The 17625-nt window shown below is 33.5% G+C and overlaps 1 protein-coding gene across 1 annotated transcript; it reads right to left on the bottom strand.

The window, feature by feature from the left end:
* Positions 1-1088: 1088 nt before the first annotated feature.
* Positions 1089-17623, bottom strand: SOCS4 (suppressor of cytokine signaling 4). Its single transcript, XM_016132822.2, has 2 exons — positions 17335-17623; positions 1089-6116 (listed from the first exon to the last, which is right to left on the bottom strand). The coding sequence occupies exon 2, from the start codon at positions 6022-6024 to the stop codon at positions 4699-4701; it is 1326 nt and encodes a 441-aa protein (XP_015988308.1). The 5' UTR covers positions 6025-6116; positions 17335-17623; the 3' UTR covers positions 1089-4698.
* Positions 17624-17625: the final 2 nt, after the last annotated feature.

The raw sequence follows: 17625 nt of genomic DNA, 5'->3' as shown, positions 1-17625 counted from the left end.
ACCACTGCAATAAAGAGAATTATACAAATGTTTTGGGTTCTCAGGCTCAGTTATGTTTACACTGTACTATATTGTCTGCAATAGCATTAGGTCTAAAAAAAAAAGTATATAGCTTAATGAAAAGGTACAGTGTTGCTAAAACTGCTGACCATCATCTGAGCTTTGACAAAGATCACGGATCAGATAGCACCCTAACAAACATAATGTAAAAGTTTGAAATATTCTGAGAATTACCAAGATGTGACCAGAGACATAAGGCAAACAAATGCTGCTGGAAAAAAAGGTGCTAATAGCCTTGCTTGACACAGGGTTGCCACAAACCTCCGATTTCTAAAAAACCCAGTATCTGCAAAGTGCAATAAAATGGGTATGCCTGTATCTTTACTTCCTGCAAATGTAATCCATTTTTAAAATAGCTTAGGCAAACATCAATCAATTTTACATAAACCTTATTAGAAGTTGGAGGAAATTGCAACTCTTCATCTAATTGTGGAGTCTAAACCATAAATTCAAATTGTATTGCTCTCTCTATCGTCTTATCAGGTCAAGAAAGCCTACTACAGACTGAAAGAAGTGAATGTGAATCTGGAGGGTCCATTAAGGGGATACTTTTGAAAACCTATTACCACATTAGTACTTAACAGCTGTGTCGAAATTATTTTCAAGTATACTCCAAGGGTCACCTCTGAACTGAAGAATAAACCTTCAGAAGTCAAGTGACAAGTATTATTATACACATTTTATGTGCTAAGAAATTAAGGCAAAGGATTTAGGATTGAGTATTCAAAATAAAAAAGCTAATCAAAAACATTCTGGCTTTATTTGAAATAATTTGTTGGGTTATAGTCATTAGTGTGTCTTTCTACCAAGAAGCCAATCCATTTCAAAGTTAACTCTATTTGGTGTCCAATATCTTAAGGTATTAGAGTAGTACAGATTCTTGTAGTGGTGCTCATTTCTAGTAGGCTATTAAAAAAGAAAACGTTTTGTGCTTTTTGTTCATTCTTTAGACATAAAAACAAATGTAAAATTCATAATAAAACCAATTGTAAAGATCTTTTTTCCCCAACGTAGAAACAATGATCTGCTTGACTTAAAAATCTTTTATTCATTTGGGCATTAAATTACCTAACACAGGCTATTTTAAATTTAAAACATTGTTTTCCTTGTGTTGTCTCCAGGATGTCATACAATTATTATGTCTACTTTCCTGTGACATTTGCTCTACCAAAATACATAACCAACTTGACTCTGATGATAGCTAAAAGTGACAAAAATATTTTTAATGAAAACTAAGAGTATATTTATGAGTTAGGTCTTAAGGTTTTTGTTTCACAGGAAGGAAGTGCTCTATTATGTCGATCTATAAAATGATCCAAACTTCAGAGAGACAGGAAGCTGACAACTTGATTTATCTTAATGGCTTTGGTTCATGAATAAATGATAACGGTTTATGTTTTTCTTATAAAAAGAAATGGAATTTGTATGAGTCTTATTTGCCACATTTGCTCTACTTTTTAAAGGATTTCTAATTCCAAAAACATTCTTTATATTTAAGAAGTCAAAACTTTAACTGAAAGTCATTCTTTAACCACAGTTTGCCATTAGCTGAAATTGAGGAAAGAACACAGGTCTGCTCAATCAATAAATCTAGCCACAGGCTGACTAAAAGCTTCCTTTAATCTTCTTCCTATTAGGTCTTCTTTTAAATTAAACCATCCCTCTATGAATTATTTAAGTGAATGGCATGGTTATGGAAAGATTACGTATGATTCTTCGTAAAAAAAAAAAATGCTCAAGGAACTTTAAAAAATACATCAGCATATTTCAGGAATTATAGTATGAAGTTAGATGCTGTAGCTTTAAAAAAGAGGGCGGGGTAATGTCTTAAAGAGCTTCAGAGAGAAATAGAAAAGTCAAGTTTATTTCCTGATTAGTGCAGGATGATTCCCCAAGCGCAGTTGTGTCTGGTCCAGACTAGCTATTAGCAATTAAGTAGTTTCCTTTCACTGTCAAGGCTTTTCCCCGAGGTAATGCCTAAATTCTTAATTTTAATATTTTATCTTGTTTCTTTTAGCCTCATCCTCTTAACAATGAGCTCTACACATTTCCACTATGCTGAATGCTTTCTTTAGAATTGACACTTTTCAAATGCTCACAATGTCTTAGAGTTACAAAACGGATACTTAGACATATCTTCCCACATTGTTCCTCTCAATACTCATTTTACTTATATATTCCAATAATTACACTTTTTAACAAGTTATTTTCTGAATATTGCTCTACCAAATGTGTCCTCACAAAATAACTGAGAAACGGCTTAACCTTTCTAAATTCCAATCTCTTAAAGCTTTAAAAATTAAATTATTATTACTTTTCTTTTTCCTTCATGGTGAACAACTCCCTTCTCAAGTCTTTATATTTCTACTTTCCAGATTTCTTTTCACTGTAGCAAATACCAACAGAAAAATACAAACCATTCAGAGTAAATGAGTCTCTACCGTGCTCTTATTAGATCGTCTACTTCAAAGCTATATATATGGCAGTTATTTTGAAAATGTTAATAGCTATTAATACCTTGAAGTTGAAAAAATCAGAAAGCCAAAGAAAATATATCACAACCAGTTTGACTATATGAAAAGCTACTTAGATCTTTTTATATAAACACTAGTTTTTACCATTTTATAAAAGACAACATAATTATGCTTCATTTTTCTTTATAAAATTACCCTTTAACAGAATATTTGTTAGCTTATCATCCCTTAGGTTTTTCTGTACTGATAAAAAGTTATTTTTAAAAGAAAAATATTTAAAATAATAATTGTTTCACAGAAACAGAAAGTCCCATTATAAAATTCTGATAAAAAATTATAACCATGGGTAGAGTGTTACCATACTATTTTCTTTCACCAAAGATAAATATTTAGGAAGTGTTATATTAGTAAATAAGATAAGCTTCTCAGTGATCTACAAAAGTGCCACGATAAAGATGAGGTAGTAAGAAACTTTTCTTTTGTAAAATGGAAATACCACCTTTAGAAGAGATATTTATCCTGACATTGATATGATATCAGAGCCTCATCACTGCGAAGAGACGTGTTATTTAGTAGCTACCCTTCACTGGAACTAAGACAATCTTGAGATCACCGAGAAAAAAATGCTAGAAGATAATAGTAATAGATTTTCTTGGTTTAATTTTGCGATTGTTAATAATTTATTTTAACACTATAATTAAAAAATGCCAAATTTATGTTAGCAGCAGAACTGCAGGAAAGGGAATTGCTATTTCAACATAAAAGCAATGGCACTTAAGAAACATCTGTTCTAACTCAGAAATTTGAGTCAAATTTCTTTTGACCCAGGTAAAAGTAGCTTCCTACTAGAGCTAAAATAGCATCAAGAAATCGATTATTATGATATTAAAAATGCCAATTTACAAAGGGGGATACAGCTCATGAGAAGAAATAACTGTCTAGGAAATTTATTATTCATCGGTTTTTTTAAAAAGGGGATGATTCAGATATCACTCCACTTATTTTATTGGGATAATGTTTCTAAAAATCCTTTTCTGTTCTGGGGATAGTAAATTTAAAAAATTACACCTGGTGGTGCCCAGTACTGTTCAGTATGGTACAGGCCATTTAGCTCTCAAAATGCTCTCATAATAATGACATTAATTCTGAAGATAGGAATAATTATTTGAAACCTGAAGACCAAAAACAATATTAAGGTTTCTGAATACTAAGCTCTATGTTTATTTCTTGAATCTTTATTTAAAATAATGAAAAACTACTTAGGTTCTCTTTGGTTACCAATGGAAATTTGTGGCTATTTTTAAACTGTAGCATCTCTCCAAATAACAGGCTCAGAATTCCTATGAAAGGGCTAAGTAGAAACAATAGTTCATAAGCAAATACAGAAAAACCCCACAGTTGCTTTAGTACTTCAGTAACTACTAGTTACTAACAGTGTTATCATTAAAGTTTCCAGTGAAAAAGGAACAACATTTATGTTCTGAAGATGGTAACTCATCCAAGTTGCGAGAAAAATCTATTCAAGGAATAACAAATGACCGCGCCACATTGTAGGGGAATAAATTCACCTCTAAAATGCTCTCATTTGATTCTTACTGACCAGATTAACCAAACTTCGTAATCCTGCTTCATAGTTAATATTTAAAATAGAAACACAAGTGTCATTTTAAGCCATTTAGTTACCTTTAACATCCTTATTAGTAAATTACGAGCAATTACATTAGTATGGATTGTGAATTATAACACATTTAACTCTACTAAAGAATTTTAAAACTCTGAAAAGGGAGATGGGAAAACTATGTTTTATGTATAGGAATGCCAACGCTTCACAAAGTATTTTACATATAGAAAAGGATACAGAATTATTTTTAAAGCAAAGTATGAAAATAGGTTACTGCTTGTACAATGCTACCAAATTTCAAATATCCCTGGATCATATGCAAATTATAGTTAAGAAAAGAAAAAACAAAAACCAAACACCTGGTCAAAAACATCCATTAACCCCTAGTGTGTAAGTTTAAACAATTAGTGTATCATAAGAAAAATAAACTGATCTGGGAGCAAAATTTAGGGCAGAGGTTTATTTTGAACTCTGCCCTTGTAGAAAAGTTCAAAGTGGCATAAGAAAAATAAAATATGAAATCTCCATGTTCCTACCCTTGATCTAGCATTGTTGTTCTGGTGCATCAATCCTGAGTACTCTAACTTTAGATTTATAGTGATATTCCTTCAGATATAATTTCATAGAAGTAGGAATTGGAAGGGCATCAATGCCATCGTAAGTTGTACAGTTACAAATAACTGTTCTGCATATATGCTGCAGGGAAAAGGGGAAAGTCCGAATTAAAGGAGTGGATAAAAGTGGTTCGAAGAACATACAGGCACTTGGGTCCTTATAGTGTTCTAGGAGCCCAGTTATGTCAGGAGAATGGAAGACACAAGGATCATGTGCATCAAAGCTAAAGTTGTGATTCCACTGTTCAATTCTAGCATGAAGAGAACGACTATAGCGTCTGAAACTAACAGAGAATAAATAGTCTTCCTGTGCTGAGTCTCGAAGTAAAAAGGTACCCTCTGGTTTTCCTTCTAGTAGAGCTTCGGCTGCATATTTATCCATAACTCCCCAGTAACATGGATTGTTATTGATCTGAAGGAGGTCTGGTACAAGACAGTGGACATAATCAATCTGGGTGTGGTACTTAGGAGGTGTTTCCAATTGCAGGATTTCTTCATCCATTTCCCATTTGGGTTTATTTCTTTTCCTGGAACTTGTGCAAAGTGTTATAATTTCATCATCTGAATCCATATCACTATCTTCTATATGGTTATTTGAAACCAAGTTCATCACAGAGCCAGTCATAGGACCACTTCTACATGAAGCATTGTTGGTAGTTATGACACAGGGCTGAACATTGGGATGTGAGAAACAGGTCACCTCTTCTTCCATGTTTCTTCTTTGTTTTAGCTGATCATCCCTCAATTCACTCTGAGACAAGTCTGTGCTTACCAATTCATCTGATTTGGAATTTATAGGAGCAGTATGTTGTTTAATAAAATGCCACCTAAAGGCTAAGTCTGATCGAGGTGGGAAAGGACACTTATCTAACATGAGTTCACTGATATGAATTTTTCTTTTAGATGGAAGCCCTGAAGAGTGCCGACTACTACAATTCTTTATTGGAAAACATTGTCCCACAGCATCTTGCAATTTCTGTTTAAGAGATCGGCCTAAAAATCTATGCCCACAGGAATGATCTAAATCCAACTCGATGGATGAACAGCTGTGCTTTCTTTCTTGGCTCCTTAAAGGAACTTCAGTTTTCTCTATAGCATTCACTGTTTCAGCATCTGAATAACTTTCACTTTTTTTTGACCAAGATAACTTCTTTCCACTCCACACATATCCATCCTTTCTGTCAGCACTTCTACTCCGACTAGTTTTGGGCCTTACATCTAAATCTTTACTATTATTTTCACTATTTTCTGCCATTTTAACAAATTAGCCACAAATTCCAGTGTTATAAATATTGTTTTTTCAGTTTTTCTGGAAGGAAGTTTCTTCTGGGCACTTTCTGGATATACCTAAGGGGGGAAAAAAATCATGAATCATCTGCTGTTCACATTGTTTGCATCTTATATAATAGTTTACATGTTAAGCCCCAATTAGACAAAAGATAAAAAAGTGTAATTAGTACATGAAAGAGTACTTATATAATCTGCTTTACCATAAACTAATAATTTCATAGTGTCATGAAATCAGGAATCAGAGTTCCTTTCCCACAGCTAATTTTCCATGTGGGTCAGTAAAAGCCAAGCTTCCTCTCAGCTAACATACATGTTTAAAATGTGAATAATTTCTAGTCTTGAGGTACATCTTGTGCTAATCTCTTCTCCCTTTATTATTATTATTATCTATTTTTTATTTCATAGCAGACCAGTGAATTCTTTGTAAGAAAGTGAGAAATCTATAATCTAGTGTTTGAGGACCACCACCCTATAGTTCCTTCACTTCCCTCTCCTGGTTTTTATTCTTATTAATTGAAAATATGAAACTTTAAGTTATAAAAGCTATCACAAATTTATTAAATAAACAATCACCACTGAATAGTACAAATGCCATGCAAGCATTCCCAATGTAGTTTTGTCAACTCATTTCAATAACTGGTAAACTTCATTATCAGTCTAAGCAGGTTTTAGGAAATATAGAATTGGGTAAATTTTGTTACTTCATACATACACCCATATACACACACTTTCTTCCATCTGTCTTAATAACTTTGAAAAACAGATAAGTTTTTATAATGCAATGCCTTTATGAAATTGGTTTGGTATACTAAAATTTACAATATAAAATGATGAGTTTTATTAAGACTAAGAGAAATAATTGGTTGTAGATGGAATTAACTATTCTTAGGTAGATTAAGATTTAAGTCCAGAATTTGGTAAAGAAGTTCTATAATTTTAAATGTTTTAAAATTAACGTTGAATTCTGTGACTAAGAAAATCAATTGCACTAAACATTCTGATTATAAGTTTCTGATTATGTCAGAGGAACATTAACAATCCCAACAGTCAAGTAAATGTTTAGAGACACCTGAATCTATTTTTAAAACAGTAGGGTTTGAAATGAACATCTGCAGTAGCAAATAGGACTGTCATAGGCTCAAAAATGTGAACTAATAATATAGATAAAAGTACTCAATTTCTAATGATTACACTAATTATTTTAATTTAGTGAGCTCACTGGTATATTTTAAAATCTAATTTTGAAAGAAACATTATTTAATACATTAAAATTACACTCAACAGTATGCTATAGTTGTTCATTGGCTAAATTCTACTGAACAAAAATAAACAAGCAGAAGCAACAAAGTAGGCTGAAGAAAACAAAGAGTGATAGATTAGAAGACACGAACCTGTTACTGCCTAAGAGCTTATACTTTATTTTCTTAAGATAAAAAAAATAATAAGGAAGCCCCAAGCAGATATTTTTTAATATTACATAATTTCAGCGTTTTTACTCAGTTCCAAAATGTGAACATTATCATCTAAGGTTTGAAATACCTGGCACTTTTACTTACTAAAAAAATATCAAAATAGCAGTTTTTGGAAATTGAATCATTATCTTAATTTCTATACTACAGCTAAGCTCTCCACCTCTATTCTTAATAACAACATTTCCCACCTTTACCAGGGCACACTTCAGTTTTTCTCTCAATTTCTGTCTTCAAACACAACCAAATCTCCTATAAAATCGTTTAGCAGTTCTAATCCTTCCTTTAGTTATAACTGCCACTTTCCATTACTAAATTTCTTAATGAGTAGTGTCACTTATTTCCCCTCAAAATAAAAACTGCTTTTTTTCTGATTATAGAAGAAATAATCGTCTGGTTTGAAAATGGACCAGTGAAAATCTTTTGTTCCACTTTCTCAGCAGTCAGTCCAAAACAAGAAAAAAATGAGAAATAAAAACACAAACTTCAACGAAAATGGTGGGTATCTATAACCTGGGTCATAAAACACGAGGACAGAAAATAGAGGAGCAATAACTGTCTCAGCAGTGGAGAGGTAGGTGACATCAAGCACAGAGGCAACATGGATGAGAAACAAGCTGAAGCAGGCAAAGTCCAGAACCAGAGATACTAGGTGCTACAGAAAGTGTGGGTGGAAAGCAGGGTGGAAAACGGGAAGGTATGTGGAAAATCTCCAAAAGAGCAGTTAGATCTCTCTGGTTTTTACTCCCACACTTAAACAGTAGATGAGATATTTATTATTTGGAGAAACTGAACAAGAGAGGTTTAGGACCTCGGATAATAGGCATATCAAAGGTAGAGGGGAAAGCTTCAGACTAAACCAGAATGAAAGTTTCCTGCTCCCTTTCTTCCCAGAACTCCAGCGATCAGCCTTAGACTGCCTAATAGGAGACTGGAAGATACTTTGCTGGAGGAGTATAATGGCCAAAGAGAAAAGACATGTAGATGCTGCTATCTGGGACTCCTGGGATAACAAGTGGCTCTCAGAAGCTACTTAGCAGATAAATTAAGAAAGGCAAAACAAAACAAAACTGGTCACACTTGATGGTATGGGCAACATCTTAACAAATACTGAAAAACTGCATAATAAAAATTAAGCTATGGAGAGATCTTTTTAGAAAAAGAAGTCAGAATTTCCTTTATTACATAATTTTGTTATGAGATGACAAACAGGTACACAAACCTCACATCTTTACACTTAAATACATGGAAAAAGAATTTTTTCATTTCCTCCCGAAGTTTCATTAAACCAAAATTCAAATAGCCTATCATCAATTCTTTTTTCTTAAACTGAGGTACAAGTGACATACAATGTTTTAGTTTCAGGTATTTCTGGAATTTTATAGAAACTTTGTATAAATGAGGTATAGAAGAGATACAAAATAATAAGATGGCTTTACTACCATTTTTATGTAGTATAGAAATCAAAGATGATGCTTTGAAAGGTGCAGACAAATAAAAGATTTTGGTTGGTAGCTGCAAAGAAGCTCGCCCCCTGCCCCCTTGCTTTTTATTTAAAGAAGGTGAAAGTATTCCTTGGGAGATGGTTGCTTTGGCCTTTGATTCAAGAATTAATTTTTAATGAAGGCAGCTAGCTAAGTTACATTGCTCTGTGGAATACACAATGACATCTTTAAAAAAATACTATTCTTAATAAGCCAGAGGCAAATATTTAAAAAGCAAGTTTATATAAAAGCCTTTTTTTTCAAAAAAGTAAGTTCCCAAATTCAGTTCCCAAATTCATTTAGTTCCTGGTTCTACTACCAATTGTAATAACAGTGTTAATGGTATGACTACCCAACAAGGCCATTGTACACTAATGAAAGATCTAAATAACATTCAGTTATTTCTACCAAATAAGGCCTGGAAGGTGATTTTAATTCAAGATTTTTATAGAAATAGTTAAAAAGCCCACAATTAAAATAACTTCACTTATTTGGAAAATTTTTTATATTCTCTATGATGGATAGATCATTTTTGTATTTATTATTCATTGAATAACTACTATGCCTATAATGGTAATGTATATCTAAGACCAAAATTCATGTAAATACTGTATTAAAATAAATTTGATCCTATAAATACTTCACTATACTATATAAAGAACTCATGAATAAATTATTATTCTCATTGTAATGCAGTCCTCAGAATTTCCTTACCAAATCCATGATTCCAAAGTTTACTTGCCATTATGTGTCCTCAAACTTGTTGAAGCATTCTTAAAAAAGTCTGTGATTATTTGAATTAAATTCTGTGGGTCACAGTTGTTGATATTTGATCACAGTCTGATATTTGAGTTGGATTGAGTTTATGCTCCACAAATGGAATATATTGGATAGTAGACAACAGATGAATTCCTTGTAATGTTAAAGAAAAAATATGAAAAATGGGTTTGTTTGTATGAGAAAAATCTATGAACTAAAATAATGGTTTTTCTCATTATAAAAGCAATACAGGTTTATTTTCCAGTACATATTTTAAAGTACAGTTGACCCTTGAACAATGTAGGGGATAGGGGCATTGACTCCCTACACAGTTGAAAATTCATGTATAACTTTAGACTCCTCCAAAAACTTAATTATTGTTAACTAGTTAGTAGCCTACTGCTGACCAGCAGCCTTACGGATAACATCAATAGTCATTTAACATATATTTTATAAATCTTATGTATTATATACTGTACATGTAAAGTAAGCTAGAGAAATGTAAAGGAAAATCATAAGGAAAAGAAAATACATTTACAGTACTATGCTATATTTATCAATACTGTTTACAAGGTGAATTGTCTGTCAGTACTTCCATCAATACTTGACACAAAACACTGTAAATGTAGATGTTATATATATTTCTAACACTAGACAACAAAAATGAAAAGATAATGTGTAAAAGAAATTCATACTTATTTACAGATATAAAGATTCATGCACTGATAACATAGAAGCAACAATACCATTGCTTTATGGTAGCCTTGTATAACCAATATGATTGCTTTATAGTAGCTTAGCCTATATTCTAATGAATGGTTATAAAAATTTTATGGCATACAGTATTACAGTCATATTCATAATACAGTATTGAAAACAATGTTATATATTTTTAAAAACCATTTATCTGTGAAGATAGGCTAATAAACTGTTTCTCCAATTATGAGAGAGGCATACTATATGACAATGTAATTCTTTGAAAGTAAAGATATAAAACAGTAAGAAAACTAACACATTACCAATTTTATATTAAACATCACCAATATAAGGACAGGCTATCCACTTTATAATACAAGTTTTGTACATGATGTTCTACACGATGAATAGTTAGGTGATAAAGATCATGATGATGACACAAAAAATGGTTCATACAGTTCTTGCTGTACAGTTATTAGAGTTTCACACAAAGACACACATATACAACAGGTAAGCTTATTAATTATACAGCATGATTATTTAGTATTCATTGAATGAAACTGGATAATAATAAAGGTTTTCAACTCTGTCATTTTCATGATGGGTAGGCTGCAGAGGCAGAGGAAGGAGAATTGGTCTTGTTATCCCAAGGGTGGCACAGTTGGAAGTGGAGGAGGCAGATGAGGAGGTGAGAGGGGGCAGGCATTTCTGATGTGACTTTACAAAAATACATTGTAATTTCTGTCTGATACATTTGCTTTTTCATTTCTCTAAAAATGTTTCTATGAGGTACCAATCCTTCCACTGTTTGCTTCAGTTTCAGTGCCTGTTATTAGAGAAGGGTCCATGTTGTAAAAGAAGTCAAAAGCTACCTTGAATAATTGGAACCCTTCTGCCAGATTGTCTAATGTCAATTTATTTTCTGGCACTGCTTCTATGTCTCCTTCCTCATCATCTGGCACTGGTTTGGAAGCACTCATCTCCATCAAGTTGTCTTCTGTTAATTCCTCTGGTGTGCTGTCTATTTACCTCCACATTAGAAACCTGTTCAAGCAGATAGCCTTTCCCAATGATTTTCTTAATGGTGTCTAGGAACTTATCTGCTGTTTCTTGGTTGGCAGAAACTGCTTTTCCTGTTATCTTGACATTGTTTAAGCCAAAACTCTTTCTAAAAATTATCAAACCATCCTTTGCTGACATGAAATTCCCAGGCTTTAGGTCCTTCACCTTCCTTTTGCTTTAAGTTGTCATATAATGACAGGTTTTTCTTGGATCATATTACAGTCTATAGGTATGCCTTATAGCAATCTTACATCCACAAAAAAAGCTGCATTTACAATACAAGGTAAAAAGGTATCTTGCAAAAAGCGCAAGGTTTTTGTGCCCACTGGCATAGCAGCTTCATGGATTTCTTTCTTTTCTTTTCTTTTTTCTACAATGGTCCTTACCCTAGATTCATTTATCTTGAAATGATGGGCAACCACAGCTGCACACCTCAATCTACAGTACATATCAAGAATTCAACTTTTTCTTGTACTATCATGACTTTTCTCTGCTTCTTAGGAGCACTTCCAAGGTCACTAAGTGGCACTTCGTATGGGTCCCATCGTGATATATGGTATTACACTAAATACGATAAAAAATATTTGTGAACACAAGATCACTTTTTACTGTGGTACACAATTTACTGGAGAGATGAATTACTGATGCAGAAATTAGCAAAATTAGCATCACACAGTGTTTTAAGAGGATTCTTACCACACTTGAGTTCACCACAATAGCAATGAAATTATTACAGTGATACAGTATGTACTACAGTGAATTGCATGCAGTTATGACTTAATACTGCATCTTTATGTTTGTTTACATTTCTATCCACTGTGGATGGCATCATGTGTGATCTGTGTTTGTGTGTGCAAGTTTTGATAACATTTTAACTTTTATAATATTTGCATATATTTTACAGTAGTAAATGATAAAATAAACTAGTATCTACATATATTTTATGCATTCATGACATCCCTGACTTTTTCTTAATTTTTCGATATTTCCAGGATACAGGTTTGTGAGTTTTTTCAAATTGTTACAAACTCCAAAAGAATTTCCCATATAACAGAAAAAAATTTGCATATAAATGGAACTGTGCCGTTCAAACTTGTGTTGCTCAAGAGTCAACTGTATCTCCTTTTTTCATGCTACCAAGCCAGGGCTCATGGGTATTAATTGGATTAAAATAAAAGGAATCATTGATTAGTGCTCCTTTTCTCTCCACTTTTTCCATTTACTTTCCTAATAATAGTTTGCTTATGGCAGTGTTCCCCAATCTATAGTCTTGTGGACACTAGTTCTAAAAAATGTTAATACATGTTCCAGAGAAAAAGGAGTTTTCTTGTCAAACAAGTTTGGGAAAGGCTTCCCCTCTGAAAGATTACAGTGAATATTTAGCGAAAGGTTCCAACAGGTCCTTTAGTTAAGAAACCTATTTAAGCCAGTTTTCTATATTTAACTTACCACAAATCCTTATTGTGGAACAAATTTTGAGAAACATTTAACTTTGGCTAATATTAAAATGAATGTATATTTTTTGAGCATGCTAAAGAGAAATGTCTAGTATTCTGTAACTGAAAGAGGTTAATCTAGAATGAAGAAAGAGTAAAAACTAAGAGCTGGCAGGCAGAAAACAGACTTCTACAAGTGGAAGGATCTTAAGAGAATCTTAGAAACCAGAATATTTAAGGTATATTATTATAACACCTTAGATCATAAAAAGTATTTTTCCCCTGATTTATAATTTTTATTAGAAATATAATACATACTCATTATAAAATACATGGAACATTCAGAAAAGTTTAAAAAAGAGGAAAAAACTATACAGTTGACAGTTGAGCAACACATGTTTGAACTGCATGGATTCACTTATACGTGGATTTTTTCCAATAAATGTGGACACTACTATAAACGTATTTTTTCTTTCTTATGATTTTCTAAATAACTTTTTCTTTTCTCTAGTTTACATATAACATACAAAATATGTATTAATAGATTATTTATGTTATCAATAGGCTTTGCCATCAACAGTAGGCTATTTGGCAGTTAAGGTTTTGGGGAGTCAAAAGCTATGTGCGAATTTTCAAATGTGTACACGGGGGCTGGGGGTGGGGAATGTGGCCCCTAACCCCTGAGCTGTTCAAGGGTCAACTATAATTCAATTAGGCAATCAATTTAGACATTATGGCTTATTTCCTTGCAGTCTTTATTTTCCTATAAGAGCAATTTAGTTTAAAGAGAAAAATTTTCAATTGTAAAGATCCATAAAAAAATGACAACCAACGGTTTTTCACTATATCATGTTTAAAAATAAAGCACATTACAGATGAAATAGCATGAGCTGCTAAATCATCAAACATGGGCTAAAGTTAAAAGTTTGTCTCTTACTAGTAACCTCATTTTTAAAAATCTCATTTATCTTCAGTATTTCCATTGAAAAATCTGGATAATGCCAGCTGCCTCATGTTATCACTGCCAGGATTAAAATGTAGGAAGACAGCACACACTGAACTTAATGAATGAAAATACGTATTTGTTGCCTACTCATAATTTTTTATGTAGAAGCTAATTTCTAAAAATGAGGTGAGAAAGTGGCAAAATTAGGATTAAAAGGAAAGAGATAAAACAAAGGCTACATATAAGGCTAGAAAATCTGCACAAAAACATCAAAAAACAGAGGCTAAAAAAGCTTTAGCATTTCCAAAACTATCACAAAGCACTTTATATTACTGATAATAAACATGATCTTTTAAAAAACTTTATTAAACATTTTAAATTCTTTAAAAACATGGGTATATATAACTGATCTTTATAAAATATTTGTAGTTTTTTTGCAAGCTTAGTAAATAAATAGATTTCAACAGAAACAGTAGCCAAAAATTTTAACTGATTAAAGATTATTCTTTTCATTACTTTATAATAATTATACATGTTTACATTTAAGCTTGGGAACAAGTTTTACCTACAAACTAGCATAAAGTGCCTCTAGACTTAAATAAAATTGCTTTTATGTTCTGGTACATTTTATTGAAGTCTAAGTTTCATGGCCAACAGTTATGAGTTGGAGAGGCAGAGTGGTAAGACTATCTCGGATTAGAAGGCAAAAGACCTATGAGTTTTATTTGTAGCTCTGACATTTGGTAGGAGTGTGACTTTGGATAAATCACCACCTTTCTGAATCTTGTTTTTTTCATCGCTAAAACAGTGATGATAGCTGTCTTGCTATGGTAAGGATCCAGTATTAATGTAACAACACAAGACTTAAATCCTGGCTGTTTTTAGGGTAGAGAATCAAGGTACCTTAGGAGGTTTACGCATGCGCAAATATTATTTACCTCACGAATAAATTTAAGACAGGTAAGTTTCGGAACATTTCAGAGATTAAAAAAACCTTCAGATTTCTAAACTGCTTTCAATGTTATTTTTCTAATACTCTGTTCTCCTCTGTTATTGTTATACTCTCTTCCAGCCTTGTCTTTCACAGGATTAATGATTTTTGTTTCAAGTACATATTTTATTGGAAAGGTATTTTTAAAATTCCTTCCATAAGGAAACACTGACATGCCTCCTAGATAAATGAACTCTCTACATATTATTTATATAGATAACACCACCATCAGTGGGATGGTTATCATGTTTTCTCATTCTATTGCTCTTGAGAACATCGATATTTGTGAGTCTAAGGGAGCTATGAGTGGTCACAATAGAGCGAAGCCTACTAACCTTCACTGCAATTGAATCTGCGACCTTGGCATCATTTTCAATGAGTTCATTCAGCTCCCCACCCCTACGAGACATGCACTATTAATAATAAATAAATCCATTTGGAAAATTTTGACAGCCACATCAGTGGCAACTATATTGTTGTTGTTTTTTTTTTTAAAAAAACTATGTGATCTTAAATAACCAATTTCACTATCATTTATGTTACACAAGTTTCATTACTGCACTATCATCTTTTACATCTTATTCAATGTTTGTTTTCCTCAAAAGACCATGAACTCACTGAAGACATTAAAATATGCAAGCATTTGACTGAAACAAACAAAATTGTGAAACATACAGGCAAAAGACTACATCTTTTAATATTTGAAAAATGTTACTGAAAAATGATTTAAACCAACTACGTTTTAAATGAAATCTAAATGCCCACCCACAGTACCTCGTTAACATGAGACAATAATAATTAGTTTTATACATTAATGAGTATATTCTATCTACTTTAGCAATTTGATGGAGTTAGGTATTACATTTCAGAGATGAGGAACCTGACATTCAGATAAAGTAAAGAAGCATATTCAAGGTCACACAAGTAACTGTCAGTCAAAATTAAAACCTGGAGCTGCTTGACTCTAAGGCTAAGCTCTTTCCATACATGTGAAATTTGTAAAGGAAATTTTTCTTTAACCTATGAATCAAATGGCTTGATTGCTAAGGCAGAGTGAAAGGGCAATAGTGTGGACACCATTCACAATTTTAAAGTCACATGGTATTAGATATTATAGTTAGGGTATTTTATTGTTATAACTCTTGTTCCAATTTGCAGATTCTTCTTATGCTAAGCTCTGAATAGTACTACACTGAAATCTCATGATTTATTTAATACAGAGACGATTATTAGACTTCAGCTTGAACTCTACAGTCTATCTAATATTTACTAGGATAAATAAATTATAAATCAGTCTATCTAAAAAAAGAATGATCTCCAAATGACATTAAGTCATTCGGAATAAACTGTCTCAACTATCTTTTGCTCTAGTGGGAAATCAACAATAGGTTGGTTATTTTCCCACAAATCCCAAGTTCATTTTCAGCCAATCACTCCTCCTCTTTATTAACATACCAAACCTCAGTGTCTAGCAGACCTATTTGGAGCCCCAGTACTCAGAACAACCCCTTTACGCAACGCCACCACGGTAAGAATACCTGTTTGTCTTAATTGCGTTTGCAAAGAACCTTTCATAATGGAACAAAATTAAAAAATGGGGAAATCTCTACAATGGGAAAATGTCACACGTCAAAACTTAGGTATAACTGAGACTAGGTGGTGGGTACCACACACACACAATTATTGTGAAGGTTTTCATCAGAGACCAGTCTACCAATATGGAGAACATGAAGACAAGCAAAGCATAAATTTAACAGCTAAGACCCTAGCACAGATCGCAAGGACCGAAGTATTCAACAATATACTTTAGTTCTAGCTTCTCTTTTAGATCCCAATACGCACTTCAATGAACTTTGAGTGGGGTCTGAACAGGGAAACCCAAGTTACTTTCTTCTTAAGGGATATATACAAAGAGTTCCAAAGATTAAGCATTAATGTACACACCATATCTTAAGGGACCGCAAACTGAGTAGAAATGAGGTGAGTCCGCGAGGGACGCCAAAATTAAAGGCTTTAGAAGGGTCTCGTGATGCTCCCCTACCCTAAAAACAGCCAGGATTTGAGTCTTGTGTTGTTTACATTAACACTGGAACCTTACCAGAGCAAGACAGCTATCATCACTGTTTTAGCGATGAAAAAAACAAGATTCAGAAAGGTGGTGATTTGTCCAAGGTCACACTCCTACCAAATGTCAGAGCTACAAATAAAACCCTTAGGTTTTTTGCCTTCTCATCTGAGATAGTCTTACCACTCTGCCTCTTCTTCCTCTTCTCTAGAGAAGATGCCCAAAGATCTCGTTTTGCAGCCGGGCCCCAAGAAGGGGCTTGGACCCGTTCAGAGACCCCGATATGGTTGCATGTGACAAGAGCCTGGAAGCCAGAAGCGGACCACAATCGGCGAGGCCAGGCAGCAACCACCCTTCCCCCACTCACCTCTCCGAGAGCAGTTTAACTGGGGCTGTCCGAGTAACTGCCGCCATCACCATCGCCATCAGTCTGGGTGCTCGCTGAGGTGGATAGGAGAGGCCCGGCCACCTCTGTACCTCATGTAGGTCTTAAAAGGCGGATACCTCTCTGCAAGCCCCCACCCGTTGGCGCTGGGTTTTCGTCTCAGACGTCGCGGTCACCGCCTCCACTTGCTTCCCAGGCGCTGCCACCACTTCCGTGTTCGGCTTCCACCCTTTCTTCCTCACTCTCCCAGCAACCGGCTTTTTTCCTTGCAGC

The sequence above is a fragment of the Rousettus aegyptiacus genome, unplaced genomic scaffold (assembly GCF_014176215.1).
Source record: "Rousettus aegyptiacus isolate mRouAeg1 unplaced genomic scaffold, mRouAeg1.p scaffold_m13_p_3, whole genome shotgun sequence".
NCBI classification, from domain to species: Eukaryota; Metazoa; Chordata; class Mammalia; order Chiroptera; family Pteropodidae; genus Rousettus; species Rousettus aegyptiacus.
This window is presented reverse-complemented; position numbering and strand designations above follow the sequence as displayed.

Bases quoted from the DNA above. Each gene is read 5' to 3' on its own strand.
- SOCS4 (XM_016132822.2), bottom strand. From the start codon at position 6,024: ATGGCAGAAAATAGTGAAAATAATAGTAAAGATTTAGATGTAAGGCCC.